Source organism: Nuphar pumila, chromosome 6 (genome assembly GCF_984573655.1).
Source record: "Nuphar pumila chromosome 6, dmNupPumi1.hap1.1, whole genome shotgun sequence".
NCBI lineage: Eukaryota > Viridiplantae > Streptophyta > Magnoliopsida > Nymphaeales > Nymphaeaceae > Nuphar > Nuphar pumila.
The window spans coordinates 2,135,460-2,157,805 of NC_143254.1; the positions used below are offsets into that span (position 1 = coordinate 2,135,460).

The 22,346-nt window shown below is 39.2% G+C and overlaps 1 protein-coding gene across 1 annotated transcript in view; it reads right to left on the minus strand.

Annotated features, from left to right (window-relative positions):
• The window catches only part of LOC149833647 (phospholipase D zeta 1-like), a 155,388-nt gene that overhangs the window by 80,098 nt on the left and 52,944 nt on the right, over positions 1 to 22,346 (minus strand). The window contains exons 10-13 of the mRNA XM_090009189.1: positions 13,300 to 13,439; positions 13,035 to 13,184; positions 12,750 to 12,906; positions 12,151 to 12,666 (exon numbers count right to left, since the gene is read on the minus strand). Of these exons, the coding sequence (XP_089865315.1) occupies positions 12,151 to 12,666; positions 12,750 to 12,906; positions 13,035 to 13,184; positions 13,300 to 13,439 (963 nt within the window). The remainder of the gene's footprint in view (positions 1 to 12,150; positions 12,667 to 12,749; positions 12,907 to 13,034; positions 13,185 to 13,299; positions 13,440 to 22,346) is intronic.

Here is a 22,346-nt window from a genome sequence, read left to right on the forward strand (position 1 = left end):
GTTATTGATTTTTCTAAGTTGTCGTGGGTGTTTCTAATAAAAGAAAGATTTGAAGTTCTAAGTATCATCAAATCCTTAATTCTTGAAATAAAAACTCAGCTTGAATCTATTGTCAAGATTGTTCGCATTGATAATGCTCTTGAGTTCAAAACAAAAGCCTTGTTGCAATTTTATCAAGACCATGACATTCAACCCCAAACTACTTGTGCCTATTCCTCTCAACAAAATGGTGTAGCTGAGCGAAAACAATGGCACCTCCTTGATGTCGCACGTACCCTTATGATTCAATCCAATCTTCCTGCGTTATATTGGGGCCGACGCGGTTATCATTGCTTGTTATCTGATCAACCGCATGTTAGTTTTGCAACCTGCAGTCCGTTCCACGTTGGAGAGCTGCAAGGGTCGGCTGCTGTGTATTCCTTTATGTTAACATGAGATTACAAACAAAATTAGGGTACTAGAATACCCTTTTTACAATAATTAATATTACATAATGCCATTAATGAAGAAGTGGGTGTCACGGGTCTGGATCTTAAGATCCATGACCCGTAACCAGTGAAAACACTTCTTTTCACCCTCCCTCAAGTTGTGCATAATCTTGAATCATGAACAACTTGCCTTTTAACGTCCAAAATCTGTCTTTAGTCAATCCTTTTGTAAATATATCCGCCACTTGATCTGTAGTTCGAACAAATTCAGGCTCAATCTCTTTCTCTTCTACCTTTTGTCTCACAAAATGCTGGTCTATTTCAATATGCTTGGCACGACTGTGATGAATTGAATTAAAAGACATACTAATGGCACTCTGGTTGTCACACAAAAGAAGTGAACGAGATATCGATTCTCCTACTTCTGTCAGTAGATGTCTAACCCAAGTAGCCTCAGCAGTAGCGGCTGCCATTGACCTGTATTCAGCCTCTGTACTGGATCTGGCAACAGCCTTTTGTTTCTTACTACTCCAAGAAACCAAATTCATCCCAATAAATACACAATAGCCGGATACTGATCTGCATTCATCTGGATCTCCCGCCCAGTCCGCATCAAAATAAATAGTGATCTCATGTGCACTTTGCCCATTTGTCTTTCGTTTATATATGAGACCATCCCCAACCGTTCCCTTCAGATATCATAATATCCGTTTAACTGCTTCCATATGCCCTTCACATGGGGCATGCATAAACTGAAAAACTTGATTCACCGAGTAGACTATATCAGGGCGAGTAAAAGTGAGGTATTGTAACATACCCACTATGCTACGGTACTGTGTGGGATTATCAAATGGATCTCCATCTTGAGAGCTAAGCCTTTGATGAAGAACGCTAGGAGTGCTTAAGGGCTTGCAGTCTTTCAAACCCGCTTTATGGAGAACATCAAGAGTATACTTATGTTGAGTGAGAGTCATTTCTTCAGAGGAACTGTCGACTTCAACTCCAAGAAAGTACCGTAGTTTGCCAAGGTCCTTCATTTTGAACCTCTGATTCAAGAGATGTTTGACTTCTTCAATGTGGTCATTGGAACTGCCAGTAATGATGATATCATCCACATATATCAACAGCAGAGTAATTGTGTCTTGGTTCTTAAATATAAATAAGGAGTGGTCAAGAAGAAATTTCTTAAAACCATATTTTTGTATTTCAAGAGAAAAGCTGTCAAACCAAGATCGAGATGCCTGCTTCAATCCATATATCGCCCTTTTTAGTCTGCAGACATATTTTATAGGATTACCTTCTGCGTAACCAGTGGGTTGTTCCATGTAAACTTCTTCTCTCAAAACTCCATGAAGAAAGGCATTCTTCAAATCAAGTTGGCTAATGGTCCATTGGTGTTCAATAGCTAAAGAAAGTATGACTCGGATTGTCCCCATCCTCACCACTGGACTAAAGGTTTCATCATAGTCCTGTCCTTGCTCCTGTGTAAAACCTTTGGCTACAAGTCTCGCCTTGTATCGCTCTATAGTCCCATCTGGTTTATACTTTATTTTATACACCCATTTCGAACCAACAACATTTTTGTCAGGCGGTCTTGATACGACATCCCACGTACCACATTCATGTAGAGCTTCCATCTCCTCATTCATAGCTTCAATCCATCTTCTGGAATTTAATGCTTGAGAGAACGTTGTGGGTTCATCTTCTTTATTCAAGGCTGTTAGAAAGAGTTGAAAATCTAATGAGAAATTTTCATAACTGACCCACCTTTCAATTGGATGGCGAGGACGTGTGGATCTTCTAGTATCAACAATGTTGGATGTTGAGGATGGGTCCATGTCTGAATCAACTATGGTGGGTGACTCTCTTTCTCGTCGAGTATAGACAAAGCCTCTATATCTTCCTGGATTCAAAGTTGAGTCTGTATTTTCATGATCAATCATCCCATCAGTAGACACAGGTATCTTATCCTTTTGAGTGCAATTTGAGCAAGCATCACTAGCTCCTGCGAGGAGTTCATAGTTCAACCAAGGATAGTAAGCCTGAACTTCATGTTTTGATTCTATAGAACTAGTACATTGACAATCAAAATTCAATTCATCGAAGATGACATTTCTTGATATTTTGATGCGCTTGCTCACCGGATCATAGCATATGTACCCTTTATAGTCATCGGCATAACCCACAAACCTGCACTTCAAAGCCTTGTCCTGAAACTTATGTCTCTTTGAACTGTCAACATGAACATAGCATAAACAGCCAAACACATGCAAATCATAGTAGTTGGGGTGAATACCAAAAAGAGACAAGTAAGGAGACTTGTTTTCCAAAATAGTCATGGGCAATCGATTTATCACATGAACTGCAGAATGAAAAGCCTCTGTCCATAAAGTGATCGGAAAATTACTATCATGCATCATGCCCATCGCACTCTCAACAATATGGCGATGCTTTCTTTCAGCAATCTCATTCTGCTGAGGTGTGTGCGGGCAAGACACCTTTTTCCTTATCCCATTACTTTGAAGAAAGTTAGTAAAGTCAATGGAAGAGAATTCACCTCCTCTGTCACATTGGAAACTTAGGATGTTTTCAGAAAATTGGTTTCTGACAAAGGAATGGAAGTTACCGAACAACTTGAAAGTCTCAGATTTATGTTTCATGAAAAATATCCAGGAATAGCGAGAATAACTGTCAACAAATAAAAGATAGTATCTAGTTCCAGACATAGAAGCAACTGGAGCAGGCCCCCAAACATCAGAACAAAGTCTCAAAAGGTCTTGAAGTTCTTTTATTGATAGAATGAAATGGTAAAACATGACTCTTACATAAGAGACAACTAGAACATTTGTTGTCATTTACATTTATTCCTAAACTTGACTTGGGAATGAGGTTACTTGAAACAAGTTTCTCAATGAAATTATTACTGCAGTGACCTAGACGACCATGCCAAAGGTTTGGCTTATTGATTTCAGAGACACTAAAAACGCAGGTAGGATTTTCAGAAGACAATGATGATTGGAGCTTCAAGTTTGGGTCTGCAGAGCGAATATGTGCTGAAGGATCTTCTTGAAAAACATACATATTGTCTTGCTGTTTCCCTCTAGCGAACGTCTCCTTCGTGCAGAGATCCTTAACAAGAACAGAAGAGGGAGTAAATTCAACTGAGGCTTTGATATCATCAACAAGTTTAGAAACTGAAACAATGTTTTTCTTGATATTAGGGGCATAAAGAACATTTGAAAGATTGATGGAAGATTCGGGCAAGGGTATGATGGAGTTTCCAATATGCGAGACAGAGTGGTGTGATCCATCTCCAGTAACTATACTACTTCTACCAATGTAAGGAACAAGTTTTAGGAGCTTACCTGCATCACCAGTAACATGAGTCGCTGCGCCAAAATCCACGTACCAAGTACCTTGCTCATTTTGTTTCAGATTCAATTCTGCTAGGGCTGACAATAACAACTCTTTTACTTCTCCGTTGGTCCTTGTATTGTCTGTGCCTCTTTTTGCTTCAGTTTGTGTTGATTTTCCTTTATTTAGGGGATTGAACCAGCAGTTAGCTTTGATATGCCCCCTTTTATTACACAGAAAGCAAGTAGGAATTGGCCTCTGTCTTTGTGGGTTGGTATATGAGTTGGGTGTAGGCAATAATCCACGACCTCCATGACCACTTCTACCTTGTGCTCCTTTTCCCTTGATATCATAGTTTCCTCGTCCTCGTGCATAAGTAACCCCTGTAGCAAGAACTTCTTGTGCCCCAGCATGCATAGATGATTCTTCAGAAAAAACCCTTTAGATTCATCTCATATTGTAACAATTTTGCACGCAGATCTTCAAAATTGGGCAGCTCAGGTAAACATAACAGAGAAGTGACAATCATATGATAGTCGTGTCCCAATCCACTGAGGGTTTGTTGTACCAAATCTTTATCAGAAACTGTACTTCCAACAACTGCTAACTGATCTGTGATGACCTTCATTTTGTTCAAATATTCCATGATGGTCATGGACTCCTTTCTTAACATTTGAAATTCTCTTTTAAGAAACATAATCCTGGCCTGAGAAACCTGTGAGTATGTCTGAACAAGTCTGTTCCAAAGTTGCATGGCAGTGCAGTCATCTGGAATGGCTACAAGAACCTCTTGTGAGAGTGTTGATGTAATATAAGCAACAAGCGCTTGGTCTCTTTTCATCCAAGCAACAAATTCAGGATTTCTAACATATACGGTAGTAGATTCCCTTTTGTTGTCCCTTTCTTCTTGTGATATGAACTCAGAAGGAACTGGAATAGATCCATCCAGATGTCCAGAAAGATCTTGACTCCTAATGAAAGGTATGATTTGCCTCTTCCAAGTCAAGAAGTTACCATTATTTAATTTTTCAGACACAAGTTGGCTGAGGAAACTTGAAGAAAGAACTGACTGGTTAGGAAGAGAATTCATGTTTCAGAGAATGGAGAATGTATTCAGCACAATCTGCTTACACCTGCAGTTCTGAATTTTTTTTTTTTTTTGCAGGAACTAATTCAGATTGCTGATATGAAACAGAAATTAAATGACAATCAGATTTCTGATTTGTATATGAAATGGAATATCAGATATGAAAATCCAAAAAATAATGGGCATATGTATTCCTAATGTATCGGCTTGTTAATGGCTGAATGAGGGAATCTGAGCTGAGTCACTCAAGAGATAAGAATAAACAATGGCGAAACCAAGGTTCGGCCACCACCAAAGTAGGAGAAAAGGGAACGGTAGGGAGAAAAATTGAGAAAAGAAGAGGATGAATAAGACGTGAATCCAAAGTTGGCTGGGTGAGAAAAGAAGGTGTGAATAAGACGTGAATCCAAAGAAAAACAGAATTTGTTGGGTCAATCGTGAGTCCCAGAAACCAGAAAAAATCTGAGTTGTCTCGGTCAGTCGTGAACCAAAAAAAAACTGACTGGATCAGTCGTGATTCCAGAAAGAGGCGAGAAACAGGCTGAGACTGACTGGGTCAGTCGTGATTCCAAAAGAAACAGAAAACAGGGGTAGGATCTTCAGACTTTGGAATGAAACTGACTAGGTCAGTCGTGAATCCAAAATGAAAGGGAAACAAGAACAGCCGTACCTTTTTTTTTCAGACTTTGGAAGAGGGAATAGAGGAGAAAAGGATCTTCATACGTGTCTTTTGAATCGATCCCAGTTTCAGCTGAAGCGTGGCTCTGATACCATGTTAGTTTTGCAACCTGCAGTCCGTTCCACGTTGGAGAACTGCAAAACAGAGAGAGGTAGAGGAAGGGAGAGAGAGGTTTGGGGAAAACCGATACCCTGTTGTACATGGGTCGGCTGCTGTGTATTCCTTTATGTTAACATGAGATTACAAACAAAATTAGGGTACTAGAATACCCTTTTTACAATAATCAATATTACATAATGCCATTAATGAAGAAGTGGGTGTCACGGGTCTGGATCTTCAGATCCATGACCCGTAACCAGTGAAAACACTTTTTTTCACCGCATGCCTTCAACTTCCGTGAGAGATCAAATTCCGTTCCATATCCTAAATCCTAATGCCCCACTCTTCTCTTTCTCACCTAAAATATTTGGGTGTGTTTGTTTTGTGCACAAACTTGGACCTGACTGTGATAAATTAGCTGCTCAAGCTACAAAAAGCATGTTTATAGGTTATCCAAAAAATCAAAAGGGGTATTGATGTTATGATCCAATTTCTCGGCGAGAGTATGTCAGTGCGGATGTATCTTTCTTGGAATCAATTCCATATTATTCTAGTACCGGTACTCAGATGCAAGTTGATCTAGTTGATTCTTTTTCACTACCTGTACGTCCTTTTCCTTTGGAATATGTGCCCTTATTACCGAACCAAACTTTATCCTCCTCACGGTTTCATAATCCTCCATTGGTATATGTGCGTAGAGCTCCACCTCCTCCAGTGCCTTCATCTTCTTCTTCTCCTGAGGTAAGTACTACTAACAATAGTAACCTTCATGATGATGATAACAGGCCAATCGCTCTACGGAAGGGGACACGACAATGTACCTTATATCCCATATCTCATTTTGTGTTCGATGCCAGAATCGAAACTCAGATGAAAGTATTTATTTCAGCCTTATCTGCTGAAACTATTCCTCTGAACTATCAACAGGAAGAGCTCGATAACAGCTGGAAGCAGGCTATGCAAGAAGAAATGGATGCTTTAGTATCTCAACATACATGGGTGACATTGTTGGATGCAAATGGGTATATACAATAAAGTACAAATCAGATGGTTCTATTGAAAGATACAAGGCCAAATTAGTAGCTAAAGGGTATACTCAAACTTATGGTATTGATTTCTTTGAAACTTTTTCTCCTGTTGCACAAATGGGTATCATTCGTCTTGTTCTCTCCGTAGTTGTTCATCATGGATGGAGTTTGTCAATTAGATGTGAAAAATGCATTTCTATATGGGGATCTGTCTGAGACAGTTTACATGCAGCAACCTCCTGGTTTTGAGGTTGAGGGGGAGTGTCAGAAGGTGTGTAGATTAAGAAAGGCGATATATGGTTTGAAACAAAGTTCACGTGCATGGTTTCAAAAATTGTTTGAAGTGATGTCAAGTTTTGGCTTTTATAGGTTGGCGGCAGACCATACATTATTTATTAAGAAAACTAACTCAGGTATAGTTGTTATGGTGGTATATTTGGATGACATCATTCTTACAGGAGATGATATGAAAGATATTGAAGCTACAAAAGCTCATCTTCTAAAACATTATGTTACAAAAGATCTTGGTTCACTTAGATATTTTCTGGGTATAGAAGTTGCTAGGAGCCGTGAAGGGATGGTTTTGTCTAAACGGAAGTATGTTCTTGACTTATTAAAAGAAATGTTGGGAGCTAAACCAGCAAATATTTCCATGAACCATAAAGCTCACTTGTTTGAAGAAGGGTTGAAACCTGTTGATAGCAAAAGTTATCGCTCACTGGTAGGGAAGCTACTATATGTAACTATGACCAGACCTGATATTGCTTTAGCAGTAAGCAAGGTTAGCCAATTTATGGACAAACCAACTGAGGTACACTGGAATGCAGCAATAATGATTCTCAGGTACTTAAAATCTTCTCCTGGAAAGGGTTATTATTCAAGAAAGGTGGAACCCTGGAAATAGTGGTTTACTCTGATGCTGACTATGCAGGATCTGTAGTGGATAGAAAATCTACCATAGGATTCTGTGTGTTTATGGGAGATAACCTAATTTCATGGAGAAGTAAGAAGCAAAATGTGGTTGCTAGGTCGAGTGCAAAATCAGAATATAGGGCTATGGCCCAAACAGTTGTTGAATTAATGTGGGTTCGAACCGTACTAAATGATCTTCAGGTGAAGGTTTCATCTCCTATGACAATGATGTGTGATAACAAGGCAGCCACATATATAGCGAACAATCCAGTCTTTCATGAAAGGACAAAACACATTGAGGTTGATTGCCACTACGTAAGAGATATGGTTCAAGCTGGTCATATCTCTACCAAATATCTAAAGTCGAATGACCAAGTTGAAGATATGTTTACAAAACCTCTTGCTAGACCAAATTTCTCAAAATGTTGTGACAAGCCAAGCATGATTGATATCTATGCTCCAGCTTGAGGGGGAGTGTTAAGATTAATTGTCTTATTAAGGTTTTAAGCTTAAGTTTTCTTAAAAGTAGGTTATTATATATTGGCTTTCCATAAATAAGGAGGGACTTGTATGTAATTTTTTTATATTGGCTTCTCTCTATTTAACTTAGAGGAGATTAGCCCTAATTGAGATTAACGAGTTCTCTCCTCTCTCAGCCGACTTCTCTCTCTCTCTCTCTCTCTCTCTCTCTCTCTCTCTCTCTCTCTCTCTCTGCCTCGGTTCTGGTGCACCTCATTTTAGTTTTCACACATGTAGTGCACGACTACAAATACTCTAGGACGAAAGGGGTATAGTTCCTCAATAGAAGCCTCAATAAAAGTGTTTTGCAAAGATGTAATGTTTCTCAAACTTTACTTTTGACATTCTTTATCTTTTGAAACAGCAAACAGCTTGTACCAACATTTGGCATGCGATTTCTAGAATCTAATCCGCTATCGTGGTATCTACATGCTTCGCATGACTTTATACTGGCCTCGATAGACGGTATATGGGTTCCTCAACAAAACCCTCACTAAGAAGTTCGCTCAAGCCCCAATTCGGGGTTAGCCGAGATATGTCGGATAGACAAACAGAACCAACCAATCACATCCTTTCAAATACTTCGATTTGGGCAGTCTTTGATGCTTTTACGCAGCTCCCTAAATTCTCAAGTCTAATTTGCAGGACTACTTACTCGAAAAGCTAGGATCCCAGATAGAGATCTTTCTCCTTAGACGATGATGTATCGTTAAGCTCCCGACTCAACTCTTATCGCAAGAGGAAGAGTGGTAAATGCCTCTTGCATCCTCCACGGGGATGCCTTTTATAGAACACGCATTAAGCGTCATCTGCAATGGCAAGGCAGTAACAACATTTGCAAAAGCAAGAGCCTGGGCGCAAAGCGCGACGGCAAAAGAAAGGCGATAAGCAGGAGTGAAAACGCAAAGCGCGACGGCAAAGTAAAGACTGACATAAAGTAAAGGACAAAGATCGTGAAACCGTGTCCTTGAGTTAAATGCGTACTCGTATAAATATATATATATACGTATATATTCATTTAATTAACCTTTTTAATTAATTGAACTCAATTCAATTGTCCAAGTCCTCCGTGCAATCTTCCCCTACCTTGAGGAGTTGCGAGTCCTCGTACGCCTGCAGCGTAGATAAGAACGAGCTCAAGCCACTGAAGGGCGAGTTGGTTCCGCCGTTCAACCTGTGACGCTAAAAAGGTTAGTATACCAAAATACAAACAAGAAGTGGGTCTGCAGCAGTACCGAGCCCTCATACGAGGGTAGCTCAAATCCCTACAAAAAAACAACAAAGGCAGCAAGGCAGGGGGCCCTCATTTCCCTGCCTGCTGGGACCACAAAGGCCCCTCGACAGGGCCTTGCTGACCACCGACAGTAAGTAGAGGCAGGGAGCCTTCCCTGTATGCCCGAACAGCAGAGAGGGCTAGGGGGGGGGGGGGGGGGGAGGAGGTCAGAACCCCCTACCGAAAAACAACAGAAGGCAGGGGCGGACCGAAAACCCCACTAGAGGCAAGGGACAACGCCCCCAACCGGCGATAGGAATGAAAAATGAGAAGGGGTTACCTGAGGGGAGTCACCGGCGTTGCTGGTTATCCGGCAAGGGTCGCCGATGAGAGCACACGAGGGAGGCAAGGAGGCTCAGGCGGGGTCGTCAGGGGTGCCGACGAGGAGGCGCCGGCGAAGATGTCGAAGCGGGGAGTCGAGGGGACTCGGGGTCGCCGATGTCGAGTGCCAAAACCCTCGTAGAAGGAAAGAAGGAGGGCAACAATTATGAGGATGTTGGCGAACATAGAGAGAGGGGAGAGAAGTTGTCGGAGCAACGGCGGCGACGATTGGTGGTTGGATGGGGCTTGAGGTTACGAAAGAGAGAGAGACGGTGACGGGGAGGTCATCGGCGTTGTCGCAAGTGGCCGCCGGGGGAACGAGGTCGTCGACCGAGGGAGGCTCCTGGAGAGCGAGGGAGAAGGTGGCGAGGTCGGCGGCGGCGACGGTCGCCGACAGTCGAAGGTGCAAGGAGGTCACCGACACTCGGAGGCCGCCGGCGGCTTCGGTCGCCGGCTTCCTGCAGCACACGGGACGGAGGCGGGAGACGAGAGGGTGAGAGAGAGTGAAAGAGCAAAGGAGAAGGAGGTTTCGAGAAACCTCTTCCCTTTGCCTCGTTGTATTTAAAAGGCACGAGAGGCGGTGCCTCCATTGGGTCCGGATCGGGTATGGATCCGACCCGAATCCAAGTTATTATTTTTTCTTTCTTTTTTTCTTTCGGGTTTTACAATGCATGTTATGAATCATGCTTAGCTGGATTAATAATCCACACAAACTTAAGCCGAATACAACAACAACAACAACTACGCCTTCATCCCAAAACAATTGGGGTCGGCCATATGAACCAACAAAGAAAATCATTATGGGTCTTCCACATGAATCCTTATCCTCCATTCATTTCTATCCAATGCCATGTCCTCGGTGAGGTTCAAAGCATTCATATCCTTTCTTATCACCTCCATCCATGTCTTCCTAGGCCTACCCCGACCACTTTTAACTAATATATTTTCTCATTTCTCCATCCTTCTAACTGGAGCATCATTAGGCCTTCGTCGAATATGTCCAAACCTATGTCACAGGGATTCGGCTAGCAGGGTGCCGCACCGGCGTCGATGCGACTCGACGCGGGTGCGGGTGCGGGTGCGGGTGCCGCACCGGGTGCGGTCAACCCGATCCTAGGTGCGTTGACCGCACCCAGGATCGTTTATGTACTTTTTTTTATTTATTTTTTTAAAAAAAATTGCCCCTGCAAATTTTTTTTTTTTAAAAATCTGCTGACAGCAGTTGTCAGCTGCTGTCAGCTCCTGACTTTTCAATGATGGTGTTAGCCTTGCTTGTGCTATCGTGCAGCTGTATATAAAAAAAAAATCTGCTGCTGTCAGGAGCTGACAGCTGCTGTCAGCTCCTGACTTTTCAATGATGGTGGTAGCCTTGCTTGTGCTATCATGCAGCTGTATATAAAAAAAAAATCTGCTGCTGTCAGGAGCTGACAGCTGCTGTCAGGAGCTGACAGCTGCTGTCAGCTCCTGACTTTTCAATGATGGTGGTAGCCTTGCTTGTGCTATCGTGCAGCTGTATATAAAAAAAAACTGACAGCAGCTGTGAGAGCTGCTGACTTTTCAATGATGGTGGTAGCTTTGCTTGTGCTATCGTGCAGCTGTATATACAAAAAAAAATCTGCTGACAATCAGCTGACAGCAACTGTCAGCTCCTGACTTTTCAATGATGGTGGTAGCCTTGCTTGTGCTATCGTGTAAAATTTGAAAAAACCCGCCCCCCGACCCCTTATATATATATATATATATATATATATATATATATATATATATATATATATATATATATATATATATATATATATATATATATATATACATTTTTGCCCCTGCCGCACCCCCGCACCCGGGTTTTTTGGAAGTGCCGAATCCCCGCACCCGCACCCGCACCCATGTGACATAGGTCCAAACTTAAGCCGAATGTTGAACTAAATTTCCAGTGAGACAAGCATAAATAAAACAATTGTATAACCTGAATCTTGAGCATGTGGATCACTTTCTATAGGTGAGAAATAAAGATGAAACACTGGATCATACCCACTCCAATGGTACAAAACAAACATATGAAAATGGTTCAAAAGATTCCAGGTTATGATTCATTACCACATGTTAAAGAGTCCCACTTCCCACATTTACCATGCAAGTAAATTTTATTTAAATGAAAGATAAAACTCATTGACAAGGCCAGGCAAAAAGTGTAAAAGCAACAAAGTGAAAAGGTTATTTTGAGAGAGCTACAAACTTTAATATTTAGTGTCAACATCAGTGAGAGACTCTGACTCACCAGAGCACCTTGTTTCAATCCAGAATGAAAATTTTGTCCTTTGTAATCCAACAGGATTAGTCATTAGTTCAACAGAATGTTAACAAATCAAAAAGTAGACTGATTCATGTATTGGGAAACTGTCAAAAACATAATCTAAATATAACAGCAAGGCAACAAAGAGAAAATTAACCTGACAGCGACAGGAGCTGCAGGGACCAACTCGTGCAGCTTCAGTTACAGAAACATCAGGCTCACCCCTTTCCTGAGCCTCCCACCACTCATCACTGTGCTGTGACAATGGGTCTACAAATATTTTCCCATGAAAATGTTTGATACCAAGATCATCAACAAAATCTTCCATCTGCATATCTGGAACATGAGGTTCAAACTTTGACCTCTTGTAAGAGAAAGTATGCTTCCAACTGGACTCCCTTTTCTGGTCAGTGAGATCATGACTTATGTCTAATCCACGTGCTTTTATGTCTCCAGTGGTGATTTCTTTTCCATCAGCCTCTTGAGGTAAAAGAAGTGGGACATCCTGCAATGATAGCAGGGAGGTAGTGGAGTCCTGCCGTTTAAGTTCATTATTCTCATCCTGTTTGCTATTAACATCTATTTCATTGCTTTTACCCATGTAATGTGGAATAACCATGTGGTGCTGTGGCATAAGCAGAGGGATTGCTTTCTCATTTGGGGCTTTGTTTCTCTACAAAAGCATAAACCGTGTCCAACATAAGATATGTACCCAATGTTCATATATAAATTTGAAAAATTCAGAAGAAAACAAACTTTAGCATAGTTCCAACGCTGGACAAAGTGCCTTGCCACATCACGACAAGGGGGTCCCCAAAGAGCACAGTGGACATCATGCCATGGCATTCGAGGATACTTTTGACGGTCCAATTCATCTTTCATTGTATCTTCCCAAGAGTTCGGCTCAGACTCTCTATATTCAGGGGAAATGACTTAGATGATATCTATAAGAACAGAAGAAAATGAACGCAATACACCAAAAATATAATGCTAATGAAAATATATGAGTGAGAGCAGTTCCACAGAATGACATACTGTTACCTGGGATTGTAGTAGTCCTTTCCAGGCCATATGAGAGCAGGGAAATCGCCAACATTGTGTTCAGAGGTATCATAGCGGCCAAAACACAAGTCCAAACCCCCTATATAGCAGACTTGATAGTCCACAATCACAATTTTTTCATGATGGGACCTGTAAATCAAGAGGGTAGCATAAGTGCATGAAGAGTAGAATTGATAAGCCTAGCAAAATTGATAACAATATCTCACAGTTGAAAAATAAAGAAATAAATATTAACAGTTTATACCAGAGATAAACACCAGTTGAAAAATGATCAGGATAACGCAGGACTTTCACATTCTCATGAATGCCGAGTAGTCGCCGCTTACTGTATACACTGTTAATCTTCAAAGCAAGTGCAACTTCTTTGTATAAAAGTATATATATCTGTACATTGCAATCCATGCAAATGAGATCAGGATACCTTTCAAGATTATTATGTAGTCAGTTGGTCACCACTGACTGTATTATACACTGTTAATCTTCAAATGTGCAACTTTTTTGCATAAAAAGTATATAGATCTGTTGATTGCAATCCATGCAAATAAGGTCAGGAGACATTACATGATTATCCAAATCTTGGAATAGAATATTGTTACCAAATCATTGGTGACTTTCAACATGGAACTATTCAGCATGAACAGCCATATATGGTAACAATAGTGTGCTACCAAAGCACCTAGTCCCTTCCATCAGACACCAGATTACTTTAGATCCAATGGCTTAGAATACAATTTCAAGATGATTAAATGAAGGGAGATAGAGGCAGCATGGCTTCAAGTTTTTTCTTTTACTTATCTTTTACTACAGTTATGAGAAAAACTAAAATAAGAAATTGCATTGAAAATGAATCAATTATGACTTGTTGGTCTTCCAAAATTTACCCTTAGATCAGGTAAGTTCCTACATTTACAAAATTGCAGGTAGATTAAAACTAGCTTCTTAGTTTATAGGAAATAGTATAAATGATGTGATTTTTCAATCCGATAACCATTAGGTCTTTTTTTTTATATTTATCAAAGGTAAACCTCGGTTAAGGTGGTGGGGCCCAGGAGAGATTGATGCTCTGCCGTACGGACCACACCCAAGCGGTTAAAACCCCTCAGCCACCCCCCTTGCCCACCAGAGAGCCTACTGCTTTGGTGTTAAAGTAAAGGGACACACCCTAGGTATCGAACTTGTGACATCCTTCAATTTGAATGTCTTAAGATCACCCACCTAGCCAGATGTGTAGAGCCCTTATGGGATGGTCGGCTTCACTGGTTACTATAAGATAATTGTTGTTGATGTTGAGTAGCTTGTCCTCTGATTATGGACTTAAAGTGAGGGACCCTTGCGTCTAAGGGGCCCGAACGATACAACCACTATATTGTTTGAGGGAGCCCCCGGAGGGCGCCATAGGTCTAAGTTAGGTACCTATTTCTATGATACATGAATAGGCGGAAGTGAGCATAAAAAGTGAGACTTGAATAATAGTGGGTTAGATTCAGGTGGATCCATTTGTTATTCAGGTTACATTATTTCCTATCTTGTAACTAGGGGTGTCAACGGGCCTGGTTTACCAGACCCGACCCAAACCAAACCCTATAGGGTCCGGGTATGGTGATAAATAATAAGACCTGATTAAGACCCGAGTCCGGACCCGAAGGTCCGATTAATACATGGACCCGGGTATAGTTGGTGAAATTTTATACCAGACCTGGACCTGATCCGAGTTCCAATTAAGACCTGCAATTTTTCAATGTAAAAATGATAAAAAAATATATATATAGTTTTACCGGGTGTGGTTCATAGTTCTTATCGGGTCCGGGTATGGTTTTTCTTATAGTGGACCCGATTAGACCCAGGTTTGGACCTGATACCATACCCGAAAACCGGGTCCAAGTCTGGTACCACCTGGGTCCGAACCAAACCCAACCCGTTGACGCCCCTACTTGTAACCTATATAGTAAAAAGTCCCGATTATGGGTACCTTAAAAGGTACTAATTTTGCCGACTAGACACCGACTAAGGCACCTAGTCGGTGACTAAGCGGTGTGAAATTGTCTACGAAGAGACAATACATAAACAAGCATAAAAACTTTATAAAAGAAGTGCACGAAAGCACTCTCACAACACTTGAACAAAATACACAAAAAGTGTATAAATAATAAACATGCAATAATGCATGTATTTCAATATATAAAAGCAAATGCTTGAGACTCTCAAGCTTAGGAAATACAAGGGGGGAACACCCCTATTTATACAAATGTTAGAAGGTGCAAAGGGGGGGCTCCCAAAGGAGTCGTTGGGAGCCCCCAACGGTCACATTTGTGACCGTTGGGGGCCCCCAACGACTCTATTGGGGGACCCCCAATGCACATAAAATAAATCAAAAAATAAAAAGAAAAAAGAAATTACAAAAGTAAAAATAAAAAGAAAATTACAGCATATTCTAAAAGTGAATATGCGCAAAACAGGAAATGACAGAAATGCCCTTTCGGGTAAAAATATATAAATATATATATTTATATATATAGAGATATATGTACATATAATATATTGTATGTAAATATATCTCTATGTATATAAATATATATATTTATATTTACAATGATTTTAGGAGCTACATTTTAACACCCCCCCTCAAACTTACGGTGTGATAACCGCAAGTTTGTCAAGAAGGAAATGAAATCTGGGCGAACATAGAGCTTTTGTGAAGAAGTCGGCAAGTTGATACTCAGATGTCACATATGGCAGATCAATGACCTTCTTCAAGTATTCCTCTCGAACATAATGACAATCCATCTCTATATGCTTTGTTCGCTCGTGAAATGTGTGGTTCTTGGCAATGTAGATGGCACTTTTATTGTCACAGCATAGCTTTGTTGGTTCTTTGACAACTACTCCCATATCTTCCAAAAGACGTCGAATTCATACTATTTCCATGGTGGTAGATGCCATGGCTCTGTATTCGGCTTCAGTGGATGATAAGAAGACCTTCTGTTGCTTTTTACATCGCCACGAGATCAAGGATTCTCCTAAAAAAATACAAAAACCAGTGGTGGAGTGACGGTTACTAGGGTCACCTCCCCAATCTGAGTCAGTATAAGCAAGCAATTTTAATTCAGAAGAAGAGGATAGGAATACTCCCTTATTCACTGTTCCCTTCAAGTATCTGATGATGCGAAGTACAGCACCCATATGGACGGTTGTAGGAGCATGTTGAAACTGACTGGCGATGTGTATAGCATGTGACAAATCGGGTCGAGTAATGCTAAGATACATTAAAGAACCTACCAACTGTCTGTAAGGAGTAGGATCAGTTAGAGGAACACCGTCGTCAATCTTCATTTTGACTCCCACAACTTCAGGAGTTTCACATACTTTGTCATCAGAAATCCCTGATCTGTCAATAATCTCACAAGCAAGTTTAGACTGAGATAGAAAATAACCACGTTGCGAATAGGCAACCTCAATTCCAAGAAAATATGTCAGAAAACCTAAGTCTGACATCTCAAATTTTGAAGTCAAGACGGACTTAATACCCTTGACTCCTTGTATATCATCACCTGTGATTAACATGTCATCAACATATAATAACAATATTACAATCCCTGTTGTAGATTTTCTAGTAAATAGAGCAGTATCAGTATAACATGAGGAGAAACCATTTTCCAGCATTACACTGGTAAATCTGTCATACCAGGCATTGGGGGCCTGTTTCAAACCATAAAGGGCCTTTCGAAGACGAAGGACTTTATTTTTAGGGATCTTCATGCCAGGTGGAGCATCCATATACACTTCTTCATTAAGATCACCATTTAAAAAGGCATTTTTCACATCCATTTGAAAGATATTCCAATTTTTGATAGATGCAATAGTGATAAGACACCTAACTGTAACCATTCGGGCTACAGGAGCAAAAGTTTCTTCATAATCAATCTCATACTCTTGCCCATACCCTTTTGCAACTAAGCGAGCCTTATACCTTTCAAGTGATCCGTCACTCTTAGTTTTAACTTTAAATACCCATCGACAACCTATAGTTTTCTTTCCTATAGGTAGAGATTGAAAATCCCACGTTTCAGCCCTTTTAAGAGCACTAAGTTCATTTTGCATAGCTTCTTGCCATTCTATACATTTCTTTGCTTCTTCAAAGTTTCTTGGTTCAAAATAAGAATGAATGGCACTAAGACAATCCCTATATCGGGGCGAAAAGGAATCAAAGGAGACAAAACGAGTGGGAGGTCTCCTATTCCTCTCAGACCTTCGGTGATCGAGAACAGGAATGAGTTCACTATATTGGTCAATAGCACTTCTAAAGGTGTCCTGGTTTCTACGAGAGTATGTTATAGGATCATTAGAAATCCTGTCTTCTTGTTGGTTATGCTCTTCGATATTACTTTCAATGTTCTCATCATGGTTTGATGACATATCATCATCACTGGATGTATCATCATTACTAGATAATAAGTCAAAAAGGAAGGAATAATCAAAATTTTCTTGTTGAGAAACATTTTTTTCAAATCCACTTTCATTTTCCAAAAAAGTTACATTTCTAGAAACATATAATTTATCTTCTCGAAGATCATAGCATCGAAATCCCTTTTGAGTTTCGGAATATCCAAGAAAAGCGCAGGGGATAGCCTTGGGAGAGAGTTTGTCATTCTTATCCGTAAGAATGAAACACTTACACCCGAAGACTCGTAACCTATTATAATCTGGTTCGAGTTTATACAAGATCTCAAACGGGGATATTTTTCCTAATATTCTAGAAGGCAAACGATTTATTAGATAAACAGAAGCAAGAGCAGCTTCAGCCCAAAAATTTTTTGGTATGTTTTGAGAAATAAGAAGGGTTCTAGTGGTCTCAATAATATGTCTATGTTTTCTTTCGGCCAACCCATTCTGTTGGGGGGTTTTAGGACAAGATCTTTAGTGAATGATTCCTTGATCTTCAAGATATATTTTAAATTGGTTGGAGAGATATTCTCCTCCAGAATCACTTCTAAAAATCTTTATGTTACTATTAAATTGATTCTTGATCATCGAATGGAAAGTTCTAAAGCATGAAAAGACTTCATGTTTGAATTTAAGAAAAAAGATCCATGAATATCTAGAGAAATCATCCACAAAAATAACATAATAAGAAAAACCACCTTTTGAGACAACAGGTGCTGGTCCCCAAACATCGGAGTGAATAATTTCAAAAGGTTTTGATGAGAACATAGTTCTTTGCTCAAAAGGTAAACTTTTCATTTTTTCTAGAATACAGTCATTACAAGAAAAGGAACTTTTACATAGGTCTTTTGCAAAATGTAAGTAAGACAACTTGGTGATATTAGGATGACCAAGTCTTTTGTGCCACATGTTTATATCTTTGTTTCGGGCAACATTACAAAAAGATTTTGGAACTCGAAGAGATTCCATGTAGTATAAATCGTCTTTTCTAAAGCCTTCCCCAATCAATTTCCCGGACAGGCGATCCTGTATTAAACATTTATCACATGAAAATTTAATATCACAACCATGATCCGAGAGTTGAGAAACAGAAAGAAGATTTAAATTAAGTTTAGGTATAAATCTAATTTTTGGAATAAAAAAATCTTGAGTTCAAAATTACCTATTCCTTTAATTTCAAGAGAAGTTCCATCCGCAGTGGAAACAAAGGATGGATAAGCATTTTTTGAATAATCGGAAAGTGAAAACATGTTTGGGGACATATGAAAGGATGCACCTGAGTCCAAAAGCCAAGGGACTTTACCTGGAATGGAAGAAGTAGACACGGCGGCACCGGATGTAGCTCCCTTGAGAAGAGGTTGAAGGGCTTCCATTATTTGGTTCAACGAGAGTGACCCACTTGATGATGCCTCTTCCTTTTGTGGTGCGCCGGTGGTGGCCATAGCAAGAAGCTTCTTCCATTTGGGACATACTGGCTTGATATGCCCCAGTTCTTTACAAAAGTGACATATAGTCTTGCTATAGTCCCGCTTCCCTCTTTGTCCACCATCTCCTCCTTGATTTTGGAATTTAAAGTGAGGAGGACGATAGGTCTTTACATTATTTCTGGGTCTTGATACGGCATTAACCTCATTATTTTCTTCATAATTACAAGGAACCATAAGAACACTTGGTCCTTGTTTACATAAATTCATACGAGTCTCCTCACCACTTAATTTGGTGAGAACATCTTCAAGAGAGGGAGGAGTAAATGAGGATAGAAGTGACGACCTTATTTGCTCAAATTCCGATCTCAACCCATTCAAAAAATTGAAGAAACGATCTTCTTCAAGTTGCTTGTGGCGGAGTTCAATTGCCTCTCCACTCCATTTTGGTTCAAGCATAGAGAGCTCATCCCAAATAGAGGAAAGATCGGCAAAATATTCCCTAATAGACATTTCACCTTGAGTAAGGGAGAGGGCCTTCTTTTGAAGGTAATACTTATGAGATAGGTCTCTTGATGTATACATTTTCTCGAGATAATGCCAAGTTTCCGATGCCTTTTTGAATTTGATAATGTTTGCATTAATCTTCGTTTCGACGGATGCGAAGAACCAAGAAAGAATCTTGAAGTTCTTCATTTCCCATTCGTCGTGTTTCTTTGAGTATTCTTCAAGAGCTTTGATCCTTTCCTCTCCCTCAAGAATCTTGATTTCACTTCCATCCATTATGGTTATCTTGGGTTCCGGCTCCGGAATTGTTCCTTGCACATAACCCCACAATCCTTTTCCTTTTATGTGGGCCTCCATATTCCCGGCCCAAATATGATAGTTGGACCCATTCAATTTGAAGCCCAGGGCAAAGTGAGACTCTTTCTCACCCATTAAGACGTAGAGAGAAGAAGAAAAAAGACGTACCAATACGATGTTTCAACTTCTTCTTAGCACAAGATCCTTCTAAAATATTTGAGAAGCAAGATCCACCACTTCAATCTCAAAAAATCCGAAGGCACGGTTTTCGAGGCACTCGAACAAAGGCGTATCTCACGATCTCCAATCACCAACCGAGCTCTGATACCATGTGAAATTGTCTACGAAGAGACAATACATAAACAAGCATAAAAACTTTATAAAAGAAGTGCACGAAAGCACTCTCACAACACTTGAACAAAATACACAAAAAGTGTATAAATAATAAACATGCAATAATGCATGTATTTCAATATATAAAAGCAAATGCTTGAGACTCTCAAGCTTAGGAAATACAAGGGGGGAACACCCCTATTTATACAAATGTTAGAAGGTGCAAAGGGGGGGCTCCCAAAGGAGTCGTTGGGAGCCCCCAACGGTCACATTTGTGACCGTTGGGGGCCCCCAACGACTCTATTGGGGGACCCCCAATGCACATAAAATAAATCAAAAAATAAAAAGAAAAAAGAAATTACAAAAGTAAAAATAAAAAGAAAATTACAGCATATTCTAAAAGTGAATATGCGCAAAACAGGAAATGACAGAAATGCCCTTTCGGGTAAAAATATATAAATATATATATTTATATATATAGAGATATATGTACATATAATATATTATATGTAAATATATCTCTATGTATATAAATATATATATTTATATTTACAATGATTTTAGGAGCTACATTTTAACAAGCGGCTCCCGCCTAGACACGAGGGCAGTTTAGTTGTTTATTATTATATATTATATATATTCTAGTAATTTTTGTATATATAATTATATATGTGTGTGTGTGTGTGTTTGTGTGATTTGTTGTATGAAATGATGAAAACATGCATATATATATATATATGTGTATGTGTTACTTTTCTTTTGGGATTTTTTGTGAAACATTGAAAGCATGCATAGTTAATTTTAATTGATTATTTTTATTATACGTGTGCTACTTTGTTTCTGATGAACTTTTCTATAAAAGCCTGAAATCATGTTGAGTATTATGGATTATGTAATATGTTAGTTATATTAATATGAATGTGTATTGTGCTTCTTTGAAAAGCTGAAAGCATATTTTGTTGATTATACTGAACATGTTATGAATAATTGAATAAATATATATATATATATATATACGTGTGTGTGTGTACAATTATATATATATATATATATATATTGGTTATGTATATTAATACATTTTATGAAAACATCTGTAATTTTGTACTTGTGTGATGGAAAAATCTTATTAGTAAAAGAGTTAAACATATTTTTATGTATATTTGTATCTTTTTTTATACTCTAATTGGGGTACCGACTAGTCCTGCCTAGTCCTTGACTAGTCTTTTTAGGGATCTACCGACTAGGCACCGCCTAGCGCTTTTGACTACATAGCTTGTAACTTTTTTTAACGACGTGGAAACCTTCAGAGGGATACAGGTAACTTAATGAGCCCACCCCCATATGAAGTAAAACTCTGGTTGAGTCAATCGGCCTCCCAGCCTTATGAGACCCACCATGGAAAAGAAAAAACACTAATAAGTTTTTGGAAACTTCATTTTATCTATTGTACATTTTATCTATTGTATCATAAAGGAAAGTTTATATGATCAATTCCAAAACACACCATCAGTGGATTTCTTGGATTTCAGCATTATAGGGAAAAGAAACAGTGCTTCCTGAACTAAATGTCACACACGGCAGCAACAAAATTCCAAATTACTGCAAAATATTTAAAGAACTTCCAACATATGCATAGTCTTTATGAGATAAATGAATCATTGATATTATTTCCAGGAAACAGGAAAAAGATGGAATCTAGCCAACTTATAGTATCCCATAGACGATATCTATAATTTCATATCATAATCACATCCATACTCATAACATGCATAATTTACTAACAAAATGACACATAGAAATCACGCAGATTTTAATGCACTATGAATTTGTAAAAGGCAATTTATTTTATGGTTTAACAAGAATACTACTGTCACCAAACAAGGGCCTCAGACACAAAGCAATAAAAGATTTTAATGCATATGCCTGTTGGTTTTTACATAATAATCACAAGCAGTTTTGTCAAACTTGTGCAATCAAGAATCACTGGAAATCCAAGACACATAATATCAGTGAAAAAAACTTAAAAATAGTAAAAACAGATAGAATTGATTGCTTTTAACATGAAAATTATATAAAATTCTCAGAAAATGATAAAAATAGTGGAACCTTAAACAAATAAAAGCATCATAACAGAAAAAACTGAAAATTTGTAAAAATTGCATTTTATTGACTTTCTTTAAGATGAAAAAGTATAAAAATCTTCAGAAAAATGATAAAAACAACACCAAATCAAATAAATAAAAAGATCGTAGTGTCATGCATGCACTAAATAGCCAACAAAATGTACAAG